Below are 26586 nucleotides of genomic sequence, written 5' to 3'. Positions count from 1 at the left end.
AGAGCGATGCAAAATTGTCAAGAACTAAGCAAGATGAAGACTAGAAATTGAATTTGTGTCTGCGAATGTTGCAACACCCTTATCATTTTCGGACAGAAGCGAGGACCAAAGCGTGTTAACTGCTAGTTTTATTTCAAATATTCCGCTTCATTGTGCTTGACGTGACAGTGAAAGTCTGGAGTATGACCGGGGGTCACATCCACACGTTCAGAGGTCACTCTAGGTCAGTGACCGGGGTAGTCCTCCATCCCGAGACGTCCACCCTAGTTCTGACCAGTTCCACAGACGGTACAGTCAGAATGTGGTCACTGGACATCATGGAGCCCATGTACACGTAAGTCTCAAAGCTTTCTCTCCATTAACAGGTTTTGACCAGTTTTCGTTTGGGTATAAAAAGACTGGAAACTTTTGGACTTGACTTGGCATATTTTTGAATTTTTACCCATGTATTCTAGGTGTGTGTGTTGATTTTTGCTGTATATCAATAAGTCAGTGATGGTCAATATACAGCCAATATAACAGTGACGTTTTAAAATTTTTCTGCCGTGTGTGTTGTCATGTACCTAGCTCATAATCTTCGAATGTTTCAGACTGTACCCTGATTGCTGAATCTTTTCCTTTTCTAGGATTGTCATGTCAACAGACGGCATTGAGTGGATCGGCTTGACGGGGGAGAAGTTCTTGTGGACAGCCACGCACCGCGACCTGGCAGTCTGGCACCTGAACCACGTGGTACAGTTCTACGCCCTGGCACGCTGCAGGGTCACCTCGCTGCACGTCGCCGGCTGTGAAGGGAAGACGAGGAGGCTGGTCGCTGTGGGAGAGGACAGCAGGTTAGGCATGCATGCAAAGAAAGACAAATTACAGTGTTAATTATGCGCAGTTTCCAATGTTGATATTTAATGCAGTTTTTGGATTCACAGTTGAAATCATCATTGCTGTTTGGTGTGCTGGTCACTTTTGCTTGGAAAAAATGAAGCAAAGTTAAAAAGTTTTTGTACCATGGAAATGTCTCAAACGTTGGAGCACCTAAGAGTGTTCTGTCAAGAATATTGCTCATTTCTGATTGGGATCACCTGCTTTTTCCTACTGGGAACAAGGTTTGTTCCCAAACAGGAATACTGGTCTATGCCTTTGCAGGCTTCACTAGTGATCGACCCATTACCATGAATACGGCAGATTTCCAAAGGGAACTCCAGTGCTTTGTAAAAGAGTGTCCCAGTGTGAATGGGTGTGTTGCGACTTTTGAGATGTTCCATAAACCCCAAAGAGTTGTATCATTACTTTCAACCATTCCGTCCATGTGAAATAGGATCTTGCTGTCACTGTTTATTTGTTTGCAGTGTTCGTCTGATTTCTATGAGGGACCAGAAGAGCCTGTCGACAGTCCTCCCTCCACCCTCCATCTCTCCTCTCCAGCAGGTGCTTGGGGTCACCTACAACCGGGAATGCAGCACGGTGTTCCTGCTGATCAACCCCAGAGAAATCTGGGTCTACACAATGAGGTATGTGTTGTCCGCTGAGGCATTGAACAGAGAAACGTAGGTTTGCAGCAACTGGTTCTAAATCCAAGTTGTCGCTGCTTTTTTCTGAAAAGATGCGGTCCACCCTCCGGCAACACCGGTTGACTTGCCGCGGCAATCTGGAGGAACATTTTTTTTGATTGTGCTAAAACAGCTTTCAAGTTGTGCGTTGCGTTTCAACGGTTCTGGGCGCCTGATGTGTGAAGCCTGTGCTGGTCGTTGGAGTTCCAAGTGAAAAAAAGTTGGCAGTATTCCCTTGTGAATCAAACCTGTCACAGCTTGCACTGATTTTGAGAAATGGCCAATTCGCCAGAAACACTGGTAGGCTTTCCGTGGCGGCCCTTAGAACATTATAAGATTCAAGTTGCCTGCTGTGTGACCACGGCTTAAGTTTCACATTCTGTATAACTTTTCCTTCAGTGAAAGTCTTTATGCAGACTGGACTGTAATAAAACATGATCGAGTAGGGTGTTTTGAACATGATCAAGTTTTCACATTTTGGTCCCAATCTTTGTTTGGTCGTGACTTGTTTGCAGGACGGACCCGGCTTGCCGCACCGCCGTGTGGGATGTGGAGCGTCTGCAGGACAAAGTCAACCGTGGACGGTCTGCGGGAAGTCGGGCTACCTCCGCTGCTCCTACAACACCAAGGTGAATTGCCTGAGCAGTAATGTTTCACAGTGCAGCATGCCACCAAAAGAATCCTATGGAGAGACCATTTCTCTCCATGCACTGTTGGAAAAAATCAGATCCCAGATGGATTGTTAGGACTTGCACAATTTTAGACACCCAGCCCAGTGTTTGTAGCAGAATAAGACAGGCCTTGATCCATTAGAAAGCTAGGAAAGGGTAGGTTTGATTTTAAGAAGATTTTGGAAAGCTTTGTGTCCAGGAAATTCTACTCCACACTGAAACTCCAAACTCATTTTTTTGTTTACAGCAATCACCTCTAGTCCATAAATTAGACCCTGAAATCGATTTAGCAGGCCTATCCATTCACAAAATGACCCTTCTTATAAAATGAGTTGAGTGACTAAAACTACTTCAGGTTAAAAGACTGCTGAAACTCGCAGAAAATGTGCCTGTACGACTCACTTCATGGGATCTGGTTCCAATTGATCCTGTGCCTTATGTCATTTGTAATGTGTCTTCAGGCTTCAGCCGGCCAGCAAAGGCCTTTCCTCGGTCCAGCTGGGGCACGCCCTGCCCACTTACCGGGCCACCTTGCAAGGCAGAGGGGTCAGCCAGACGCCAGCTCCCTGCACTTCCATCACTACGGTCACCTCCACTGTCATGTACTGGGCGGATGAAGGATTTGTCTGTCCCTTGAACCATAACTTTCTGGTGCTGGGTTTGCAGGTGAGCTTTGACTCCAACTGAACTCCCTGGGAATTTTTTGCTTGCTTAGAACTTTCCCGAATCCTCTAAAATCTCTCCACTTCCTGGGGGGGGGAATCCTGTACTCTTTTCAATCTTGCCAGATTGTCTTTAAATCTGGCAGATTTAGAAGAATTTGTCAGGCATTATTTTTTTATTTATTTAGTCATTTATTTAAATCACCAACAGCAGTTGCCTGCAAATCACAGGGATTTTTTGATAAAATATACATAAATACTAAAAATGCATTAAATTAAAACCAACCAAAATACAACTACACACATAAAACATAAAATAAATACAATATACCACACATGCACTAGCTATATTCCCAAAAGCAACACATAGAAAAACAGGAAAAGGTGAGGATGGAATGTTGGGAGGGACGGGGGACAAGGGGAAAGATACATGAAGGCTGCAGGTGAAAAATAAGGACAAGTGAAAGAGACTTGATCACCAACATGACCAATGAAGGACTGATAACTACTGATACTACTGCAGGGGATTAGGACAATCCCCTGCAGGATTATTTGTAATCACCTCCAAGACAGCCCCAGTAGCAATCTTCAGATAGGGGCTTCGAGTGAAGATTGCATTTATGAGAAACGGACTTAATCTGTGTGAAATGCTGCAATTTTGCTGAAGTTTGAAGAAGATGTCCCAAAGGTGGCAAAGCAGTTTTGTCCTTTGAGGTCAAACTTCACGAAGTTTTGGACTAGTGTTCAGGTATTGTCTTACCTCAAATTCCTTAGGATAGCAAGAGGCTGTATCCAGATTATGTGGTCCAAATTTGGAGGATTAAAGATGGAAATAATTTCATTGTCTGTCGCAGGACGGCCGCATTCTGTTCATGGATCCGATAAAGTATGGCCACCGTTACTGTGAATTACAAGCCAGCAAAGATGCAGTGAGTATTGGTCTGGGGATTTGCACTGCGTTTAAACTCTGTTGTGTCTGTGCATGCACTGTTCTCCTCCCTTTCTGAGCCTATTTTCGACAACCTACATCAAGAAGTACAAAATATCACTGGCCCTTGCCGGACGGCCAGCGTGTTCGCGCCAGTTTTTTGTTACCGTAATAGCAAATCCTCCAGAGAGCTTGCTTTCAAAACTTGCTTCAGAAGGGAAACCTGTGCCGCATAGGCACAGTGAGAAACAGATGATGGTGATATCAGCCTGCATCGTGGATTCACTGCCATGACGCCCACGGTGCTGTAAGTCAGGGTTTGTCGGAGCACGTCCAAAAACGAACATTGTCAAAATTCATACCGCACACATCGTTGGTTGGCGCATATGTGATCAATCTGCAAATTTTTCATATTACACATTAGTCCCAAGAATTTTAACAGTCGTATTTGATATATCACCCGCAGAACTAAACACCTGAATGTGAGGACAGTTTTCCACAAGCTCTTGGGGATGAGGGATAATGTATAAAAATCCTGTAATGTCTCTTTGTCAAAGAAGGCAGGAACTTCACTGATCCACCATCTTGCCTCAGTCAGATATTCATTGATCTCTTCTCTTTGCTTTCACTGTCCCGCAGATCATCGACATGGAGTATGACCCAGCCCACGGTGCCCTCGTCGCCAAGAGCCACCTGCGAGACGAAGACGTGTATCAGTTCTGGTCTTTGCCGAGCCTAGAGCTTCAGTATTTGGTGGGGGTGCCTAGAGACGTGACTGGTGCTGCAAGACTGGTAAATGTTGAATATATTGACAAGAAAATGTTTATCTGGTCCTCCAAAATTCTTCCTTGGATTGCAGATGGCTGATTTTGCACCGTAAACATAATTTGGTTTATTGATCAAACTCGCAAAGCAGCGCACGCTTGAGAAGGCCACACAACGAGTCCTTGTTCATGCATGTTGACAACCATTTATCTGTTGCAATTGGCTAGGGCTCCGGCTTACTGACTGGCCACTCCGATGGGAGTTTGACACTGCATCACCTGAAGCCTGCCACCGACATAATGGGCTATTCCACTAATGATGGAGGGGAGGAGGCCACAGACAGCCGACGGAGGGACCACACTGCTCCTATCATAGCTGTGGACTCCTGTCCAAATCTAGGCATTTTTGTTTCTTGCAGGTTAGATAATACAGAATAAAATATGACCCACCAAATCTTTTTGTAGTAATTTTAACCCCTCAATGAAAAATGCCACAGAAAAACAATTGCTATAGACAAACAACGCAAATATGGGAACACGCTGAGTTCTCGCTAAAGAAAAAGTCTCCCATGGAAAAACAAAATGTCCTCAGTGGAAAAGTTCTTGACAAACATCTAGTTTTTAGTACTGTCCAATGACAAAGATGCGACACTAGTGAGTGAGTGTATGGAATCATCGAATAAACTATTGTGGGAGAAAGTGAAGTGAGACGAGGCGGATCTTGCAAATGTGACATTACGTTTTATTAGAATATGAAAAAAGCAAAATTTTCCTCTCAAGTGAAAGGATGATCAGCCTTCTTTGAATTTCTCACGATATGTCTGAATTCCTGTTTCAGTTCGGACGGCGCGGTCAAGGTGTGGGACCAAGACAAGCTGCTCTTGACGGAGATCGCCCTGGACGAGGCCATCAGCTGTGCACGGTTAATCAACACCAGGGGTGACCTCATGATGGGGTATTTGAACCACCTCTTTGTCATAGACCACGCCAAAAGTAAGTCTCGTGTGGCTATGGATCCAATACCTGCAGATGTTTTGTAGCTACCTTTGTTGTGCGAGTTACATGGTTTAGCTGAGAAAATTTTTGTGCAAGTCAATTTTGTACTGGGATGATTTTCTGCAATTAAAACTTATTTTTGTTATTACAAATTGTTGACAAAAACTGTATTTTGTTTGTTTCTTATTGTACGGCAATGTTTATTGAATGGATTATGTTTCTGATACCAAAGCAAGTGGATTAAAAAGTTACAGTTTTTACAAATTCTAGTTCAGAATTGAGAGCTTCACGGTCGACCCTGATTGCATGACAGCTTACTGAATTTGATGATCTTCGTATCTATGGATCGCTTTGTAATGCGTCTTTGGTGATAGAAAAGTTTTTTTTGTTGATGATTACGACTTAATTAATTCTTATTTTAACCCTAGTTTTACCCTCATTGAGCAAGACCCGGTTTCCAGATGAAAACCATGAAACAGGTAAATCATGAACTCTCTTCTAACCTTTTGATAGATACTGTGATTTCTCAAACGATATAGCAAGTGTATTGACCCGGTCCTTAAAACCTATCCCTTGTAGCAGTGAGGAGTGATAGAGCAGACCCCCAGAGATAGCAAGGACTGGTACACTTGGGGCCAGCAGCCTCTGATTGCCATTCACAAAGACCACTCGGTCCAAAAACTTGAACTGAACTTTCCAACATTGTTTTGTGACCTACATTGGTTCAGTTTGGTTTATTTTCTGCCCCATGATTGGGACATTTGTTCTTTAAGTTCGGTTGGGGAGAAAGCTGTCAAATCAATGTCACCGTCAAGGAAATAAAAAGATGTAAAACGGCTCTGTTGCACTTTTCCTGTTGCAAACAGAGTCTGAGATCTATGAAGATCCAGCAGTGCGCTACGAAGGGGCGGCAGCAAACCCTGATCCATTGGACTTGGACAATTACTTGGTTTGTAGAAACACTCTTGCATGATGAATCCCTGCTATTCTTGAAAGCAATACTCCAGCTTGTGTCAGTTTAATTACGTATGGGTGTGGGTTGTCTGTGATATTCAAAACCAAAGAAAGGTTTTTTATCCCTGGAACTGTTTGAACTTGAGGTTGTTATTAAAATTCTCGAGAGCCTCTCTGTCTTGTACTTATTTCTGATGTTTCTTAGGCTGACAATTTTTGCTCACTAGTCAGCCTTCAAGGATTTCAGGCAGAGAGTGGACCAAATACCTGCTTAATATTGTTGTCTTCTTCTGACAACAGATCAAATGTCAAAAAGACGACTGTTAGTATTATTCCTACCAATTCCTTTGTCCGGGCAATCTGTGCATCTGTACCTTCAGCTTGATAACTTCTCAATCTTGCAGCAAAGAACACGTTGAGTTTATCGTTGGCAGATATTCAAGGGCTTCATTTCCTTTCACGTTGTCCAGGTCCCGTACAATCTAGATTACAGCGAGCGCTTCCGAGGCGGTCGGGCGTCACCGTCATCATCCCATGTCTCCTCAGGCCAGGTGATTCTGAGTTTTAAACACTGAGTGATAAAGAACACTACAATTTCTTATTTGCAGATGGCACTTGTATTAGAAACATCTACTTGTCTCTGGGAATAAAGCAATTATCTCTTTGCAACTGCATTTTGAGACAACACGTGTCGGCAACTTGGGGTTAGCTTTCGACAAAACGTGGCCAGGTCTTCAAAATTGCAGTCAGCTTTTAGGGCAAGAACTTCAACTTCTGTTTGAAAAGGCACTCGTTTTTCAACTTGTCTACTGGAACATTTCATCGGGTATTGTAAAGGCAAAGGCCAGAGCATCAGGGCAGTTACCTTCAATGCCCTCTCAGACTTCCTGCAGTGAAATTTTTTAAAAAGAAAGGTCCCTTCTTGCATATATGGATACCTTTGCTACCATTTATGGGGGTACTTATGAGGTCTGGATAGAGAGTTCTATGGTACACCTTACACTCTCAACGTTATCAGACCTGAGAAGAAGTAACCCCCAAGTCTGTTTGGTTATTTTCCCGGTGTTCAGAGTGGCGATGAGGGATCCGACGGTGAGTTCTCCGTGGCGCCCACCGAGATGTACATGTCCCCCAACCTGACCCCAAGACGCCTCTCTGCCGTTGACCTCTTGACCTCTGGCAAGGAGGCGAGAAAAGAGGACATCACAAGTAAAGTGAAAGGTGGGTTTGAGGAGCTCGTGTCCCTTATTGGACATTTGCTCTTCCAGATTTCTTGCAGATATGTCTCAATCAACCATTTTCTCTTCCACATTCCAAATCTCGTTCAAGTTAAAATTTCATTGTCGTAAGTACAGATTATAGTTAAATGACATAATTCCAAGTTGCGGTCGTAAATTCTCTGCACAACTTCTAGTTTTTTCACCACCTGCTGTTTTATTTGACCTGTTACATTTAGCAATTAAAAGAATGCTTTTGAAGAAATGTGCAGATTTGGAAATAAACCTTCCAACTTCTGTTTCCGGCTTATTTTATACGTTGTTCCCATAGCACACATTATAAGAACAGTAATAGGAATTAATTAATACGTATTCTTTAGCATACAATGTACTTCAACATGGTGGGCTGCAGATGAACTCACTTTATTACATATCTGAATGTTTCAGAACTTTCTCTGAGGTTAAGAAGCTCAAATGTCAAATATCCCAGACATTGCAGAGGAACTGTAATGAAGATATTCCGGTTTTTTTTTCTTGTGGTGGTGCCAAATTCCACACGTCTTGTCTTTCGCAGCTCTTTCTCTGGCAAGAAAACGTCAGAGCAGATCCAGCAGGTTAAACCTGACCCAAACCGACAATGTGCAGCAGGACTTTGACATGCCTGAGTTTGGCACCTCGCCAGGCCCGTCCCCCACCCCCTCGCCACCCTCGTCCCCCAGTGAATTTGACGTCTCGGAGGTTGGTGTGCTACCCCCTTACTCCTTGCTTGACACTTTCTTTAAAAACTGCCCTGAGGGGTAGAGATGAATCCTGGTCAAATGTTTATGGCATCAGATCTGCACATGGTTGCAGAGTCATTCAAACGTAAGCCGATATTAGGCCAATTACAATTTCACAGATTCTTGTTGCAAGTTTGTAAGGATTTAAACCTCATGTAAGAGTTTTGAATTCTTAGACGGGGAACATCGTCACCATGTTTTCCCGTCATGTGAAAGCCCGTAGTTTGCAAGAGAAATGAAAGTTGTTCAAATGCTTTATGACTCTGTAAAAAACCAAGGACAGTTAAGTTAGTTTAGTTCTTTGTCGACAGCATGCGGACGCAGACCGTTTTTTCAGACCATTCACGTCAGAGAAGTCAGGTCTCGGTTACCTCTCACTGATACAAATTCTGTAACTGTTGGTGAATATTTGTACACGTATATTTTGGTCAGGATGAGAGCGAAATTGAAGATGATTCTGGAGAGGAGACGGAGAAGGAAGGAGAAGAAAGCCAAGATGAGAAAGCAGGCTCCAAGCTAATAGTAAAGATGTCAGGTATGGTACATCATCATTGATGCACAGCTGTCTGGTGTACACATACGCCACTGGGTCTTTATGGGACCTGTTTGTGGTGATATTTGGCCTGTCCATTTGATGAGGGAATGTGGCATTTGGGGTCATTCTATAAATTCAGGGTCCAAACGTGACATTTTTGTGTCCCTGTTACACCTGACCTGTGTAATTTAACGTGGAAATATCACTGAGATTGATTTCAGACTATCGCTATTTGCTTGGCAGGTAATTCGCATTAACTCACCACTCTTGGAAATGACAAAGTGTGCTTTAAACTCATAAAATTTATTTAATTACCCATATGCCCCCTGATTGGCTCTGGAGAAATCAGGCTTCACACGGACACAACCAATAACTACAGCTCATTTCGACTGAACGTGCAGAAATGTACAGTGCCGTATTTAGGGCCCAGAGGAAATGCCAGATTGCCAGCATCCCTTTCAGTCACTTTTGCTTGTTCACTTCCAAACGTTTGGTAGCGCAGGGATACACACATACATTTGTTATTTTGGTGCTGGCGAAGATGTTCGAGTTATCTTAAGATACAGTTTCAACCGAGCTGTGCAACATATCAGCTGACCTAAACCAGTACACATATGATCCCGGTCTACTGTTCTAGTTGTAATTTTTAATGCGATCGAGTCATAACCAATCAGAACGTCTTCCTTCCAGAGTGACAGCAGTTCTTTATTGCGTTTCACTCCTCACAGTGTCCGAGTTGGAGGGCGTGAAGAGGAAAGAAGCCAAAGACATCAAGGCAGGCGACATCCGCCTCTCGGATCTCAAACAGCCGCCCGAGGAAGTGTCCAAGTACAGCTTGTCTAGAATGAAGATTGACGCCAAGTCACTGCTCAAGGAGAAGACGCCAGTTGCCATACCCAAGCCCCTCAAGCTGGAGCGAATGTCGCAGGTGGGTGCGAGGTTACGTGAGGGTCAGCAAATCGTCACTGCATAGGCTGCCAAACACAATGATACTTGATCTTCAATACTTGCTAATTGTTAGGCCAGCGGATGTTTTTTTCATAAAGAAAATTGCCTAAGAAGTCATTTGTAGGCTACATGGCTATTTCTTGGGCCTCCTAAGGTTTGGGGTTCTCAGACCAGCAAAAGAGTGCCTAGATCCACTAACTTGTCAGTGTTCGCTTGCCACTGTAATTTTACTGGACGCCAAATCAGGCTAAAGTTTTACCTGCGCATTTATGTAATTATCAAAGTCCCTCAAATCATTGCTCAGATCTCAAAGCTGGAGCAAGCTGGCCACCAATGAAATTATGTGATCAGACTCACACCAGGCCGCTAAGATCAATCAACTTCAGATTGGCCTCTGAAGATGACACAATCAAATTATTTACAAGCAAATCAGCGTGTCTCTCTGTCAAATTCTTTGTTTTTAATACCTGTTTTTGAGCGTCTTTTGACATCGATTGAATTGTCTGGAAACTTTACTCTCTCCCTTCTCACAGCCTGTGATGGCAACTGTAGCAGAAATCAAGACAGCTGAAGACAAGGTCAAGGTAATAGTTCTGAGACCTGCCAAAAGGATAGTCAGTGCCCTTGGTTGTTAGAAAGTGGGCATAGAAAGTGGGCAGACGCTGATAGGGTACCTAAAAGTAGGAAGGAATTATGAGGAAAGACTACGGGAATTGAAATAATCAACTTGCTGTTACTCTCAAACTACAACCACGGCTACTTTATATTGGACTTGATGCCCCTTAAAATCTCAGATAGTATGGCCATAGTTTCCTGCACTGTCATGGATTTTGGAGGATTTGGGGTTTTCTTGCTCCAAGTGTTCAGAGAATCAAAGTAAATGGTGTAGTGTTTTATAGCAGATGCCTTCATCCGTTTTGTCTTGTTCGATGGTTATTGGGACGGATCTTTTTTTTTCATTTGCATTGGATCAGAAACTGTCGGGACAGCAACGGATGAAAGCGCCCGCCAAGAAGAAACTGAAGAAGGGGGACCGAGTGCGTGTGGGGGAGAGGGCGGCCGCCAACAGGGCCAAGCTTGCCGCCGAGCCATCGTCAGAGGCTGTCATTAGTGCACCCACGGCCCCCACTGCGGGAGACACGACCACGGCCACGAAGATGACGGTGTCTCTTGAGAGCGGTGTTGCTGAGAAAGCGGAGAGCCGTGCTACCGAAAAAGTTGAGAGTGGCATTACCAAAAAGGTACAGATTTGAATTAGGGAAAGCCATTTCATGAATTCAGCTGTGTTCTTCATGTAAACATTTCCTGTGTTGAAAATTTCATCATGATATGATCAGTTGTCCCAGCAAATTTCCTTCATCCTTGGAAGATTTGCTTTCAAGTTTGGATAAGCCTTTTGTCGGTAGAACTGAAATAAGATTTTTAATAAAATTGTAGTCAAAGATGGGGCATTCCTAAAACAGCAATGACAATAAGAGTTTCATAAAATACTCTTCTATGAAATGCTCTCTGTGAAGTTAATTGACTGAAGAGACTATTAAGCACATTTCAAATTGTATTTTATAAAGAGGCAGACAATCTAAGTTTGCAATTTTTCACCAGCCTTGCCATTTTTCACTAAACTGTCATGGTTTATTAGTGAGCGGAGCCGAAAATTCTTGAACTTGCTATGCCCAGAAAAAAGTACAGTGCTTGCTCAGGAAAAAAAAAGGTTTGAGGCAACAGTGCCTCATCCTGTAGACCATTTGCAACTCATTCTCTAGTAATTTTGCCAAAGACACGAAAACGTAAAAATCTCAGAATAAGCCCTGGAATTTTTACTGAAATATGTACATGATGGCTAGTAAAAAAGATTTGGCTAGAAGCAAATTATCAAATTGGTTATTTTGAAAGACGCCATCAGAATCTTGAAACTGTCCACCGTTGTCTCCAGGTGAGTTCATCATCAGCGAGCAGTGCATCCGTCACATTAACCCCAAAGGTGTCGGACCAAACCACAAAAGCCAAACAGAGAGTGTCCATCCCAGGTTTGCCCAAGGTACCCAAGGAAACCAAGTCACAGCCCATGGACAAGAAAGGCCCCAAGCCAACAGACAGATCCGCCAGAGCCAGACCAGAGAGGGGGAGAACAAAGTCCATCCTTGACGATTGGAAGAAACCCAAAGCATCAGCGTCATCTGCAGCAGAGGTGGGTTAGCTTGGAATACAGGGGCCAATTTCGTAGAGCTTTGAAGCACAGAAATTGCTTGGTTACTTGCCAAAATGTCATGTGATTTGTTTTATGCACGTGGACATCTGATCGATTTGTCTGCTTGATAGGTCTGCGATACTGGGTCGTTGCTGAGCCCTGAATATCCAGAGAACTCTCAACCTCACAGCATATGAAGCTGCATTAATTGCTGTGGGCTGTGACAGTTTATGTAATTGCCACCCGGTTGTCCAAAACTCATGAGTGTGCTTGCTCTGAATATTGATGCAGAAGTTTTGATATTGCCATGCAGTTGAATACAGGTGCTTCGGATGAGGAGATACATAGAGCGATGTCAGCGGGAACCAGTGGAAGCAGCGGGAGACCAGCATCATCGGTCCACGATGTGGATGTAGCCTCTGATTTTGGAGATGGTAAGATATTTCAGAGTACAACATTTTCTGTTCTTAAATGAAAATGGGGGATAGTGACCAGTCACTTGTTCTTGATGTCAAACGGCCTCGTTAGGGACGTCATGCCTAGATTTGTGCTGCTCTTCATTTTTCATATCATGTTTCCCTGAGTGATCCTTTCTGGTTGGGATACAAATCACATGCTAAAGTTCTGTCTTGTAAACTTGCACGTGGGCCAACTCCATGAATGCCTGACGCAGCTTTGACGTGTGAGTGCGCCTATTTCAGCTGCATGCTTGACATAATTTAGACATGCTTGGTTTCCTTGTGTGGAGTGATATTATTTTGATTTTCTTCTTTTTTTTATCAGTTATCCGTCCAAGGCATATTTGTCTGGGTTATGATATTTGTATCAGCCTTGGTTTCCCATCTACACTTCCATTTGTAAAAAATGCGAGGGTTTTGTTTCCTTTGGAGGATTGAAATTGTGACAGTGCCTGGCCGATCCGTTGCTGGCTGTTGTCTGCTCAAAGTATACACTGTGTTTTTTTATGAATCTGTTAATTTTTAAATCGCGTATTTCTTCATTTATACCAACCATAGTTAAAGTGTGGATTTCACATAATCGTGTTTGTAATGACACAAAAAAGCACTTTCCTTTAAGGTTACGGAATGAGTTTAATGTCTTGAGACAATGATTTTGAAAAGATGAAACATTCAAGAAATTTCTATTTATTTGCTGACATATTTCTGCAAAGATTCAGTGAGACCTCTGATCGGAGGCAGTCATACTCTGTAAGTAATCAGTTTGTTTCCAAATTCACTTTGCTCTCAGAACTGGGGCCGATTTCACCAAAGGCTACGATCGATCGTATCTTAAGTTGCGATGGGTTATCCATCGCAACTTAAGATGATTCCTAAAATCGATTTCAAGAAAATTGCGACGAGTTCACTCGTCGCAATTCCCATGGTAATTCATCGTAAGTTACGATGACTTACTAGGTCATCGTAACTTACAACTTTGGACCAAAGAAAGATTGTTTAAGCAATGGCGCTTATGTTTCTAGCGAATTTTGAGGCAAGACGTGCTCTTCGAAGAGAAAGAATTTTTCGTGATAGAAAAAATCCGCTTGATTCATTAACGGAGGAAGAGATATACCAGCGGTACAGATTTACGCGACACGGGATCGTTGAGCTCTTGGGGAGAATTGGGCCAGAAATCGAGCATGCCACGCAGGTAACACCTAAGACTTACCATAAGTTAAACTATTTAGGCCTATTTATTTGTACTATAAGTTTGTATGTTCCTGTCTAAATTCTCGTATCGAGCTTCTCACATAAACGATTGTCATGGCCGGGGCCGCTGGGGAATTCAAAGTCAATTATTCATTCATAGCGCCACCATTTGTCGGCTCGCAATAGCTTAATGATGGCGGCGCCCATGATTCAACGAATGTGTGGGATTTCTGCCGTGTTGGAATTGCCAAAAACACACACTTGCGAAATGGAGCACCTTTTTTTAAGGGAGTGTTTTTCCTTTTATACCTTCATATCTTTTTGGGAAAGAGTTTCACTTGATACCACCTTTCAGAAGCCTATGAAATTAGGCTGTATTTAATAATCTAACTTAACCAACGTTATGAATACATGATCAGCTGATACTGATAGTAACGTTAGTGTCCATGGTATAAGGACGCTTAGGGGGCCACTAAAACGTTAAATGTTTTTAAATTTTGACTTTTTTCGAAATGGTGGGTGGGTCAAGGGTATAAATTGAAAATCTAGATTTATTTTTCATATTAAACTCATGATCTGCTGACTCACATAGACATGGCACGGAACCCCGAAAGTCCCTTTTATTATCTCATATTCATTGACTCAATTCAGCAGAAGTAACTTGTATTGTCCAACAATGTTTATCTTTTTGGTGTAGGCCCTACGTATTAGTTGTTTTGGTCAGCAATAATGTACATGAACATGTGGTTTGCTCCATGCAACACATATAAGTTTTTTATTATATAATAATAATAAACAGTGCATAAAAAATTAGATGAATTATTTTTGACTAAATTTTTTAAAAACAGATTTTAGGATGGAATGCTTTGTCACTTATTGCTGTACAATGATTTGTTTGGGTTGACCTTTATTGCTGATTTTGTTTTTCAGCGCAGCAATGCAATCTCTGCTCAGCTACAACTTCTGATTGCTTTGCGGTTCTTCGCAACGGGGTCATTTTACACAGTCCATGGTGATCTCCATGATGTCAGCATATCTTCTGTGTGTAGAATCGTCCATCGAGTCTCCAGAGCTATCCTTGGGTTGACCAACCAGGTCATCAATTTTCCTGCCAACCTGCAAGATGTCACTCAGGCACAGCAAGAGTTCTTTGCCATTGCTGGGTTTCCAGAGGTTGTGGGTGCTGTAGATGGAACCCACATCCGTCTGCACAATGCTCCCATGGGTGATAATGAGCACCTTTACGTAAACAGAAAAGGTTATCACAGCATCAATGTGCAGCTCATCTGCAGTGCAAACTTCACTATCACCAATGTTGTGGCGAGATGGCCAGGATGCACACATGATAGTGCCATCCTTCACGGCAGTGTCATTGGTGACATGTTTAATGATGGCAGGTGAGTGACAAAAAAGAAGTCTTGTCCAAACCCGTAACACAGTGATCTGCAGCTAAAAATCCTAACCACTTGGCTACATGTCACATAAAGTTATTGGCAAGTTGCATAACTACTCTGTAACTATTGTCCAGTATACAATTAGATTTGAATACAGTTATGCTTGGAATGTTATCTTCAAGCATACCTGAAAGCTCATTTTTGACTGGACACTACATGGCAACAAGTATTGCAATTTGTACTTGTAAGGAGTCTATAAATTCATTGAGAGAATTCTTACCATTGAATTTCAGGCTTCATGGAGTACTTATTGGTGACACGGGCTACCCTCTGCGGCAATGGCTCATGACGCCCATTCTAGATCCCACCTCAAATGCTGAACGTCACTACAACAGGTAAACATAAGGACCACATTAAAAACTAAGTCAAAACCTTTTCATCAATGTGGTATTACTGATGTTGGCATGCATTGTCAAAGGGTTTCAAATTAAAACAAAATTGATAGTCGGTCTTGTTTGACAGGATCCTAGTGTGTTCAAAGCATCTCACCTTATAGTACATGTATATTCACAATATTTAAAGGGCAGTGACTCTTTCTCCAAGTTGTCAGTTGATATTGCATAAAATGCCCGATCAGTCACATGATCAACTGAATATATCCTTTCTGTCTTTTGTTTTGTAACTGATGACTTCTATGCAAATTTAGTTTCCATTTTGGGGTTTTTGCAGGTGCCACAGACGAACCCGTGTTCGGATTGAGCAGACGATTGGCCAGCTGAAAAAAAAATTCCCGTGCCTTTCAGTTGGTCTCCGAGTTCATCCTGAACGAGCATGTCGTTTTATAAGGGCATGCTGTGTTCTGTTCAATTTGTCAAAAACCTTTGGGGAGCCAGAAATTGAGGAGTATGAGCCCATTGAAGATGACGACCATGACGTGATCCCATATAATGGCCCACTTCAGGATGGAGTAGCTCATCGAAATCGTATCATTGACAGATTTTTTTGAATTTGAATTTTTTACAAAGTCAAACAGCTGTAGGTAAAATTCAAGTATTGTCTTTGCTTCCCTTGCTAATCTACAATTTTAATCCTGGATAAACACAACTGTCTTGAAGCTAATATAAGGAAATTGTAACATCTAGAATAATAGACAAGTAAACGAAACTTTTATATTTTAAGTTATTTAGTTTGAAGTTTTATTCAAGAGAGTCTGAAAGCAATGTTTTGTTTATAACATTGGAATGTTACAAATTTGCAAGCTTTATTTTTCAACACTCCATAATAATTAACAACTTTTTTTCAGTTAGTCCAAATTAAGGTAAGTCTTTAGAAATTGGGAAAAATGCATCAAGTAAACGACAAAAAGAGCAGGCAAGAACATTTTGCATTAAGTATAATTATTTGGAAGGTTTACATGTTTTGTTTGATATACAAATTTTCCCTACATTTCAGCAAAGTTAATCATATTCAACCTAAGGTTGTGCCTGCACATCTGCCCAATGTTTGCCCTCAATTCTTTCAGAACCTCGAGCTGCTCCTTCTGTATCTCTAATCTCTCTCTCTATGGCCAACCTCTCCCTTTCAATATCTAAAATGCTCGTTAAGGGCTTTGCTGCTGCTTCTGAGGTTGAAGAAATTCTCCTAACTTTCAATGGCTCAGGATCAGGATTACAGATATCTTCCGTCAGGATCACAACCTCCCCGACACCATCCACTTGATTCTCACTCTCGTTGCATGTATGACTGACAGCTGTATAAAAATAGAAATAATGTGGGTTTTGGTAGTTTTATGAACTTTTCAAATTGAGTATTCAACTTATAATTATTCGATTTTGTTTCATTTCAAGTTGGGTATGTTTTTCTTGTAAATCACACATCTGCCTGTAAGTTTTTAGTGTGAGAGCAGTCATGGGGGTAGACCTTCAGCCACTTGGTTCAGAAGCTCTTCGGGGAAGGTTTCTCCTTCAGCTTTGTCAATGATGCCGTCTTTGGAAATTGGGGACAGTGCATCAAGCACAACTTCCAATGTCTTATTGTAAGCCGGTTTTTCACCCCCTCCTGCAACAGCAATCACAAGGCTGGAATAACATTGGGAAATTCCAAACTTGTAGTGAAAGGACAAGGACAGATTTCAATGTTACTTTTGAATACATGTATTATACCTTGGTCAGGAAAAATATGCGGAATAAAATTGATACAAAGTTTAATCTTACCGGTTTGATGGCATTCCCTGTAGTATTTTCTTGCATCGCACGTAACATCCTGCCATTTTTTCCTTATTTTCTGCCAGTCTCTGGCTTCTCCGCCACTGGCTCTCAGGTTTTCTGCTGCCATCTTCCAGCATTTTTGTTTCTCCTCCTCAAAGCCCTCAGTGCCTTTGTGGGATGTTCCAAACAGCTTGTTTGTATGCTCCCGCACAAAGGCACTGAGTATACGAACCTCCTCATAGGTCCAGTTGGTGCTTCTGGGGCACTTTGTTGTTTTGGGGTTAGGCGTACTAGTACTAGCACACGAACTGCTCAAACTAGCCATGGTCTACGTGTAATCCTAGCTAGCCAGCTGAACCTACACAAAATGTGTTAATAAAAAGGGTGCAAAATCAAATCAACTTAGGCACTCGGCTTCCCACAGCAATTCCTGGAATAAATGTATTTTCAATGTAACGATATGCCCTAACTTAGGCTGAATCTAGTATTGGGGGAGGGGGACTGCATGTGAAAAATGTCAAAGTCCTTAAGGATCTCATTTTTTGTCTTAAATGTCACTGCATTTTCACTCCAAACGAGTGCCTTAGTCCCAACCTTCTTACCCACCTTCATACAATTTTTAACCAAATCATTCCTTGAAGGTCATAAATATTAGAAGTACAAATAAAAAAATTTTTAAATATCGGGTTTTTTTAAATAAGAAGAATTTTAGCTTGAAATTTTAAAAATAGGGCTCTGCAAATGAGTTGAACCCACCGTGGACGGACGAACGTGTGTCGTTATTTTTGCTGTCTACTGTCTACTTGTTGGCGCTGTGGGTGTTGCCGAGGCTGCAGTTTATTTTGATTTTACACAAGGCCTTCTATTTTCTTTAAAAATTTACTTCCGCTTTTTTACCTTTCATTTCCTAGCAGACGACACATCTTGCCAATCCTCCATCACACCATGGAGGTAGAATGAGTTGTCCAATTGTTTTCTGTCATTTCTGTGCGTCAGCGTACTCGTCGCCATGTTGATCTTGGCGGAACAACGACTGTTATACTAACACTAAATTCCCTCGTGCTAACAAACATGGAACAGCCGTCAAAGGTTAAGGTTCATCCTCGTTCAATAAATGTACCCCCTCTTATTAAAAAATACAACGAATCGCGCTTACGACGTGTTTCGTGAAATCCATTTTAGAATCCACCGTAGCTACAATTGATCGTAACGCTACGATGCATCGCAACTCTACGATTGGTCGCAACTTAGGGTGAGTTTGGTGAAATCGGCCCCTGGTCTGTTTAATAGCTTGTGACTGAACCACGCATGCAAGCATGTACCATACTGCATGGCACTAACCCCCCTCACTTCCCCTCCATGCCCCGCCCACCTTCACATAACCCTCCCCTTCCCCTGCCCCCCTGCCAGGTACCACTACTATGTACAAAGCGGCCTACCGAATGGCCATCGCTAACAAGTACAACCCACTCAGATCTAAATCTCCTGGAGCCGGCCCCTCCCTGACAGATACCCAGCAAGACACGATCATGCTGCCGGACCCCGAGGGTCTGGGGGAAGCCTCCGAGCTGGAATCCCTGCGACCGGACAGTCGGTTCGAAGCCGTCCAGTCACGGAGCTCGGTGCAGTCAGCATTGAGTCTGTCAAAGGGACGGAAGTCACAGATGGAGGGACTGGATTCTGACATTGAGGCTGACCAGGTGAGAACTGGAAATCAAAAATGGTCGTGGCTACTGTCGAGTTAGGTAAGGACTGAGTTTTAGTCGTTCTATATCTACCTAGCCACGCGGTTCTGGAGTGTGAGATCTGTCAAAGGTATGGTTGACTTTTTCACAAGTCAAAGCACAAGTCTGATATATATTGATTATGGAGGAACTATGATAACAAGATTCATGGCAGACATGACTTGATGTTGGTGAATGACTTGCGATTGGCTTATGATGAGAATCCAGCAACATACCTAAGTCTGTATGCGTGCCAAAGATATCTTGTGTAACATTTGCAGTTTGTGTCAGTGGTTTTTCTTGAAAAAAAAAGTCAAACTCTAGTGAAATGTTCACATACGTGTCATTCCAATTTCTCCAACATCATTAGTCAAAAATTCTTGAACTTTTTTTAGCGAAATTGTTGGCTTCCTGTTTTACCCTTCCAAATGTTGTCATTTTAGCCACTTGTTCTCTCTTGAAATATCTTCGGTAGAAAGTTATTTGCTTCTGTGTATATCTCCTGTTCATTTTGATGTCCATGTGGTCGTGTAATACCCATTTTGTCCCCAAATCACCTCGGAAATAGGAACCAAGCACCAGGGCTCCATCCAGAAATCAAATCTCACCAGAGCAGGTGGCAGTCTCCTTGTCAGCTCAACCTGCCCTCACCCCACCCTCACGACCCAAGTCCCGCATCACCCTACCTCCGCGGCCCAGTCGGCCTGCAGACGTCGTCCGGGACCACCACGCTATGAGGGATTCCAGACCCGATGACAGGCAGACCAAGGGCAGTGAGGTCTTCATACCGACCGTGCCGATGGAGGAGCAGGTGCCCCTCCAGGAGGAGATGGAAGGAAGACTGGCCAGGCCCAACACAGCCGAGGGTAAGATATGGGTAACAGAAGGAGGGGATGTGAATGGTGGCGTGGGGTACCCCTTAAAAGTGGTCATTCATTTGCAAATGAGGAGGTACTCTGCATTACGAAAGCAATTTATGATTGGTGGGGTCTTAACCATGAAAGATCAAAGTTTTTTTGATGTCTCATGACCAATATTTTCAAAACTTTGTATGCAGGTCACAGAATCATTGTAAGAACATTTATGAAGTTTAAATTGAATCAGGGGTTCTATTGACTCATTTATAGTGCTCGCTTCCATGCCTGGTGACCCATGCATTGAGCATGCAGCAAAAGTTAGCCTTTTTTATGATCCACTGTGGAAAATTAGGCATTTTCAAGGAACAGTGTGTCCAGATGTCCAAAATTAGTGTCAAAATGCCCCCGAGACATCAGTAAAAATTTTTTTAAAAATCCTGAGAGCTTGACATGAGGTGAAAAAAAAAAGTTTGCAACGATGCCAGAGAGAGGAATTCTGCCCGTAGGGTTAACTTCAGGAGGCATGCACCAATAGTCATTAATTCAAACGGATGAGAGTCGATGGCATGATGCTGAAATTATGGCGGACTAAACTGTATGTAAAATGTCACAGGAGAAAAGATATCTCATTTAGACTAAATCCGGTTAAGACAAAAACCGGGTGGCACCTGCTAATGTTTTGGTCATTTTTGTTTACTCATTTTTGCTTAGTAGTTCCTACAATGCTTTGTGTGTAAATCGTAAACACGCGTTCAGGGGGATGGTGTTGGAGATCTTGTGTGCCGTCCGTGTGTGGAATTTTGTCCGTAAACTACCGTTTTTTTTTTTACTTTTCAGGGAGGGCATCATTGTCACAGCGCCCTCACACTGCTGGTGCCGCCCTTCATGTGAACTTTGAGGATGAGGTACGTGCATTGTTGAGACAAACAGTACGGAAGTTCCAAATGATGAGAACTTGTGAAGTTGTAGGATGCAGGATGTGGGTAATTTGGATTTCACCGTAGCTGCTTCTTTAATGATGAAGTACACGTACTCTGGCAACGGGGTGAAAATAAAATGGTGTCTTTGAGAGAAGACTACCTCAGCTATCTTATCAGGAGATTTACAAGAGGCTCAGGCAGATAGTGTTTAAGAATTCAGATCTCTTAGAGTGCTGAATATTATTACTGCAAAGAGAAGCGAAGATCTAATGTTTCCCTTACCCTTCTGTGTCTGTCTAATTGATTTACCAGGCTCTCCTTGATGGCTGTGATACGCCCGTAGCCAAATACTTGAGCTGCCCAGGGTATGTTAATATCTATTTGAGTAATAAAACATGGTCTTGAGGCCTAGGTGTGAGCCGTGAAAATAGACGGAAGTTTAATCAACTTTTTTTGGTGTCTGGCCTTGAGCCTTCGCTCAAGCCAAGCCCTCATTTTTGTCTCTAGCATTCTCCTGTTAGGTCTGAGGGGTCCCACCCCTTTACTGTGGCATAGTGTGTCAAGAGGTGGCGAGGCCAGATATGCGACTGACAAAGGGAGAAATTCTAATGTTAAAAAATGATTTTGATTCTCCTTAGAATGCTGCAAATCACAAGAAATTCTTAATTAGGTTGTTTGAAAGGGAGTGCAAGATTCTAAGTCCATCACATCCTTTTCTTGGGGGGGAGGTTGGAGATGATTAAGGGAATAAGTATGTGCTTGGCTGGTCTTAAACGTGCATTTAACCACTTTGCGCCGGGCTGTTTTCGATCATTGTTCATGCTGTTTGGTTGGGTGTTTTTCATTTTTTTCCGTTTTTAAAATTCTTCAAAAATTCACATGCTCATTTACTGGACGTGTACACCCAAAAAAATGACTGTCCTGTGGCGACTCTATTCTGACAGGCAACCTCCACTGATGAGTGAGTATTCAAGCCACGCATGTTGCCCAGTGTAGAGCCCCCATTAATTTGCGGTGTCGCATAATTTCCTCTTTGTTCTGGGAATTAGCCCAGTGCGTTGCTACACTGGATGGCCAGCGCTGCTATGCAGAGAATGTAGACCACAAGGGTGAACCACGCCATTCTCATCGGGCACACCGGCACAGTGAACACTGCACAATGCGGCCAGATCCAACAAACACTCAGCAGTATTGTATCGCTAATCGGTGGAGCGCACGCTTTTTGTCCCCGCTGATAATTCACGGGCACTGGCAGCGGCAAACGATGATACTTTTTTCAAAACAATGACATAAATATAGATATATGTTGGGTAAGGGCAAAAGCCGTATTTACATGATTACCTCTGCTAATGGCCAGCACTCTGCACTGACAGTGTACAATCCTTCATTGGCAAGTCCCAGCGGCTCGGTCTTTTGTTTCCAAGTTCGGTCACCCCATCCATGAATAAGGTCCAATTTCGGGTCCAAATGAACCCATTGTTTCCCATCAATGATGAAATTACCTTTGCTGATGACCCAAACTTTTGACTGATAGCAAGTGAACTTTTTTCTGAAAACACCCGGGGAATTTACTTTTTGTGAAAAGAAAGTTGCAATTTGGGGCACCCTGGCCTCGTGGGCCATGCATCATGTCTCTGGTATGAAGCGGTTAAGACCGGCTCAGGAGAATGGATGCGACTGTTGAATGCCCAATCCACAGGCAAGGGCATAATTAGCGTTCAGTCTCCTAAGCACATATTTATTTCCGTTCATAAATACCTTTTCAGTCAGAGAGTCAAAAGAAGTCAATATATGATGGATTTCTAACAATTTTGCTGTAGAATTTTACTGTCATTTTCCCAGACAACCTGATCTATTTTATGGAATATTCCTTGTGTTAATTGTCTAATTGGTGTGAACGTGGCAAGCCCCATGCACACAGATGCTTGACCAATCAAAATCGACTAAACTGTTTCGTATCCAGGTGCCAACGTGTGATTTACCCAGTGGGCATTATCACCTCTCAGTGGGTGTTATCACCTCTCAGTGGGCGTTATCGCCTCTCAGTGGGCATTATCAACTCTCAGTGGGCGTTATCACCTCTCAGTGGGCATTATCAAATGTTAATACACTGTTAAGTTGCACGTTGAATAGGGAGACTGAGGTATTTATAACTAATTGACGAATCCTCATTGTGTGTAAGATTTTATCCTGGGCACAATTTCAAGCACAGAAACATTGTGTGCTGTCTTTTGTCTTCAGGAGTCCTGTTGACCTGAGAAACATTTACAGAAACGATGGCCTCCACTTTGAGGAGAACTGGCAAGAGAAAATGATAGTCAGGTATGCTGTGTGGAACCCGTGCCCCAACCTGGCTACATTTTGTTGCTGTCTGTGATCTTTGCATCCATTATTCACGATTGTAATCTGGCATGTGAAGCCAATGAGCTGGAATGGCTAATGAGTAGTTGAATAAAAGTATTAATTGAATTTTATCCATTGATTGATGGTACCTGAGTTCCCTGTGTGGCTAGCAGTGATGGAAAATTGATTAGCAAATTTGCTGATCATATTGTCATTTGATTAGCATTTTGATGAAATTGACAGGCAAAAAATAAATGGGCCTAATTCAGTACCATTGCAAAAATTCTGAATGAAGAAATGCTGGACTGAATGTAAACTTAAAAGAAACGCCATTACATGCATGCAAATTTCAAGATGGTTGGACATGGGATAGCTAAGATCCTTGAGGGGCTATCCAGTTGAGAGATGGTTGGAATATTTGTACTATTCACTTGTCCTACACATGAGACCTATGACTTCATATCTCAGCCAAAAGGCCTTGCACCTCAATGAATGATAAGAGGGGATTTCTTGCTTTAGCGCAGCATTCGACAATCTTGGTATATAATCAATTCAGCTAGGAACACACGGTCTCCCATCCATTGTAGCCAGCTAGCATTGCTTAACTTCTAAAGAATTCTTTGAGCTTTGATTGTCTGGGACAGTATTAATCAGAGACGCTGCAGTTGAGCCCACACCTTGTTCTCACAATGCCCTGCTAGTGCGTTGCAAGCATGTTGTACGTCATACAGTCAGTAAACCAAGTCTCATGCTGTCCAAATGAACCTCTACAAAAAGCATTTCTTTGGTCGTCGTTCATACTGTTGCTCGTGACTAGTACTTGCAAAAAAAGGACTTTTGAAAGGACTTGTGATGGACTAGATTGGGGCACTGGTAACCACATCCATCCCTGACATTGTTTCTTGGGGGGGATGGTGTTTGCAGACACCACATCCTAAGACAGCAAAAGGAGCAGCGAGCCCAGAGCGCCGCAGACCGACGACGGCTCCTGGACCTCAGGAAACGACAGCGGAGGAAGGCTCTGCTGGGCCACCATCACTGCACCGCGGAGGGGACTGATGAAATATCACCCCAGGAAGGTATGGCGACACGAGCTGATAGATAGACCCAGTTGTCTCCTTTCAGGTTTATGGTCCGTTTTGGTGCAATTTTCAGCCCGTCAGCTGGATTTGCCAATACCAGAGGCATGCATGGAGAGATGCATGATGGGAGGTGTCTCATGCCACTCTGTTGCCAAATAGGAGGCTTGATGTGCTAAGGTCAGACCAATGGATTTGAAAATGACATAAGGTTAATCGCAATTTAAACAGGTAGTTGATTCTTTTGTTGGATGTTAACAAACCAGATGTTGAAATCATCATAGCTTCCAGGCTTCTTAGTTGTCACAACTCTCTCTATGTACACCTATGGCTACTGCCCTCCATGACCACCTACCCACTGACCATTGGTCCAAAATTGAAGCAGAACATTGGCTGATGACTACTTTGTCTTACCTCCGCAGAACAGCAGCGAGAGTATGTTAAAACAGTTTCAAATTAATTACATTGACTGACTAAACCAGAGTTTGCATGTAAAGGGAGTACATAAACTAGATAATATGAAGTAGAACAAAAAATGGAACTATAACGAAAGCATCCATAAAACTAAGTAACTATGTCTCTTTCTCACTGAACTTGTCCTGGTATCTTCCCTGCACAGTCTACGTCACTCGGTCAGACACCGCCCTGCATAAGACGCAGCGATGTCAGAGTGCCCCCTCTGGACGCACGGTCCCGTCGTCACCACCTGTGCAACCGCGCCAGGCCTTTGGTCAGAGCAAGGAACCAGACCTCAGCTCTGAGATGCCTTACAGGTCAGACAGTTTCTTTATGTCAGTCTGCTTTCATTTGACTGTTCCACTGGACTTTCTTGACGGCCCCTTTCACTGGTGGAAAGCACTATGTTGGGTTTTGCCTAGAGTGACCGTCATGGAACATTAGCTTAGTACATTTAGTTAGCACAGTGCTTCCTGCCATTGGGCGAGGCCACTGCTTATTACTGGTGATAGTGTTACCATGGTTACCAGATTCGTTGAAATTGTACAAACATTCTTCCGCTTCATGTACTTGGATTTATACCCCCTTCCAGCAACAAAAATTATTTGCTCATAGTTTTTTTTCTTCAATGTTCGTTCATATTTTTTTCACTCGTAATATGACATTACATTAGTGTTTGAATTTGCATTTTTAGAGGATTCACTTTTGTTTGTTTTCAAATGATAGCAAGAAATCTCTATTGAAGCACAGACTGGAATGAAACTTCCTAAGTGCGTTAGAGACAAACCAAGAAACGAAACCAAAGACTTTTGTCCAGTTTCCCCCCCTATGGTGAATGCCTGTGCTCTTGAGTGTACTTTTAATTAGCCTTTTGGAAGCACAGCAGATGCAATTCTGAAGGGGGTGCTATTCGAAGTGGGTAGGCCTAAACACACAAGATTTTACCCAAACTTAAAATCACTCTCTTATTGTGTTGGCCAAACCTCAAAATAGGCTAATAGGAACAGGGTACCTTCCCCCCGTAAGTCAAGTAAAATCAGGGGTGTGGGAATTCAGCTTTTTAGCTGATTTCAGCTTTTTTTGTGTGTAGATGTTGACCCCGAGTTTTTGTACACCTGGTCTGTACAAAGTATGGCAACTGTTTACATTTCAGCGTCTGGCTAGTTGTTTTCAGGTTTAATTTTAAGTAGCCTCTTTCACCCCCATAAAATACAAGTTCATACATGTGGGCTGTGGCCTAGTGAAGGATTTGTTGTAGGAGGGTGTATTTGTAGGTGTCCGTTGTATCTTTGTTTTACAGAAAGATAAAGAGACACCCCCCGAGAAGGGGGGACTCAAGCTCCTCCCCCCCATTGCGCCGCTACATGTGAATGTGTGTGGTGTACAAATACATGCCCAGTGTGGGAAGGAAAAGATTGGCAATTCCCAAGGGGAAGGATGAATGACGTATACCTGTTGATGTTGCCATCCAGGGACATGCGGATTGTATGGATTAGGAGAAGATAGGTCCCTGAACCATTGGGGAAGGCTGTACTCGCTGACTTTTCCTGCTTTTGGATTGGGCGGATGAAAGAGAGCACTTGTTTGTTGTTTTCAGTACGGAGTGAAATTTCCTGTGAACTGAACTAACCTACCCCCCATCCCCCCCCGTCTGCCCCTCTCCTAATCCCACCCAGCCCTCAGCGTTGGTCTTTTTTTGACTCATGGTCTCTGTACAAGAGAAGCCTGCCTGTGTATTAATCATATTGTATAAAACAAGTCAAGAGTTAGA

General features: G+C 42.9%; 2 protein-coding genes and 1 long non-coding RNA gene across 8 annotated transcripts in view; 1 reads left to right on the top strand and 2 right to left on the bottom strand.

Moving 5' to 3' along the window:
- LOC147799451 (uncharacterized) overlaps nt 1-26586 on the top strand; it is a 36934-nt gene that overhangs the window by 6539 nt on the left and 3809 nt on the right. For 3 of the 4 annotated variants that reach the window (XM_087135928.1, XM_087135926.1, XM_087135927.1), the window contains 27 exons: nt 169-334; nt 627-833; nt 1344-1505; nt 2060-2173; nt 2677-2881; nt 3732-3806; nt 4445-4597; nt 4798-4988; nt 5408-5562; nt 5994-6044; nt 6432-6514; nt 6990-7070; nt 7590-7740; nt 8311-8474; nt 8948-9050; nt 9779-9978; nt 10532-10582; nt 10973-11239; nt 11932-12186; nt 12500-12620; nt 18847-19136; nt 19729-20026; nt 20855-20922; nt 21250-21302; nt 23179-23259; nt 24205-24359; nt 24979-25132. In XM_087135928.1, the coding sequence (XP_086992054.1) occupies nt 169-334; nt 627-833; nt 1344-1505; nt 2060-2173; nt 2677-2881; nt 3732-3806; nt 4445-4597; nt 4798-4988; nt 5408-5562; nt 5994-6044; nt 6432-6514; nt 6990-7070; nt 7590-7740; nt 8311-8474; nt 8948-9050; nt 9779-9978; nt 10532-10582; nt 10973-11239; nt 11932-12186; nt 12500-12620; nt 18847-19136; nt 19729-20026; nt 20855-20922; nt 21250-21302; nt 23179-23259; nt 24205-24359; nt 24979-25132 (4054 nt within the window). The remainder of the gene's footprint in view (nt 1-168; nt 335-626; nt 834-1343; nt 1506-2059; nt 2174-2676; nt 2882-3731; nt 3807-4444; nt 4598-4797; nt 4989-5407; nt 5563-5993; nt 6045-6431; nt 6515-6989; nt 7071-7589; nt 7741-8310; nt 8475-8947; nt 9051-9778; nt 9979-10531; nt 10583-10972; nt 11240-11931; nt 12187-12499; nt 12621-18846; nt 19137-19728; nt 20027-20854; nt 20923-21249; nt 21303-23178; nt 23260-24204; nt 24360-24978; nt 25133-26586) is intronic. The other variant, XM_087135929.1, reaches the window with a different exon arrangement.
- LOC147799452 (uncharacterized) lies at nt 14427-18726 on the bottom strand. 2 transcript variants are annotated; one of them, XR_015425042.1, is made up of 4 exons: nt 18334-18726; nt 15510-15615; nt 14956-15074; nt 14427-14912 (listed from the first exon to the last, which is right to left on the bottom strand). It is a non-coding gene; the product is annotated as an uncharacterized LOC147799452 (long non-coding RNA). The 2 variants fall into 2 exon arrangements; XR_015425041.1 differs by having other exon boundaries at nt 14427-15074; nt 18334-18725.
- LOC147799453 (uncharacterized) lies at nt 16702-18326 on the bottom strand. 2 transcript variants are annotated; one of them, XM_087135930.1, is made up of 2 exons: nt 17443-18307; nt 16702-16979 (listed from the first exon to the last, which is right to left on the bottom strand). In XM_087135930.1, the coding sequence occupies exons 1-2, from the start codon at nt 17759-17761 to the stop codon at nt 16702-16704; spliced, it is 597 nt and encodes a 198-aa protein (XP_086992056.1). In that variant the 5' UTR covers nt 17762-18307. The 2 variants fall into 2 exon arrangements, 1 of the variants encoding a protein (XP_086992056.1); XR_015425040.1 differs by having other exon boundaries at nt 16841-16979; nt 17150-18326.

This window comes from Acanthaster planci, linkage group LG04, assembly GCF_054643075.1.
Source record: "Acanthaster planci isolate LZ-2023a linkage group LG04, COTS_SCS, whole genome shotgun sequence".
Lineage (NCBI taxonomy): Eukaryota > Metazoa > Echinodermata > Asteroidea > Valvatida > Acanthasteridae > Acanthaster > Acanthaster planci.
Note: the sequence above shows the minus strand (reverse complement) of the source record. Positions and strands in the feature narration are given on the sequence as shown.

Coding starts and splice junctions, on each gene's coding strand:
- LOC147799453 (XM_087135930.1), bottom strand. CDS start 17,761: ATGGCTAGTTTGAGCAGTTCGTGTGCTAGTACTAGTACGCCTAACCCC. Junction 16,980..17,442: donor CAGGGAATGCCATCAAACCG/GTAAGATTAAAC, acceptor ATTTTTATACAG/CTGTCAGTCATACATGCAAC.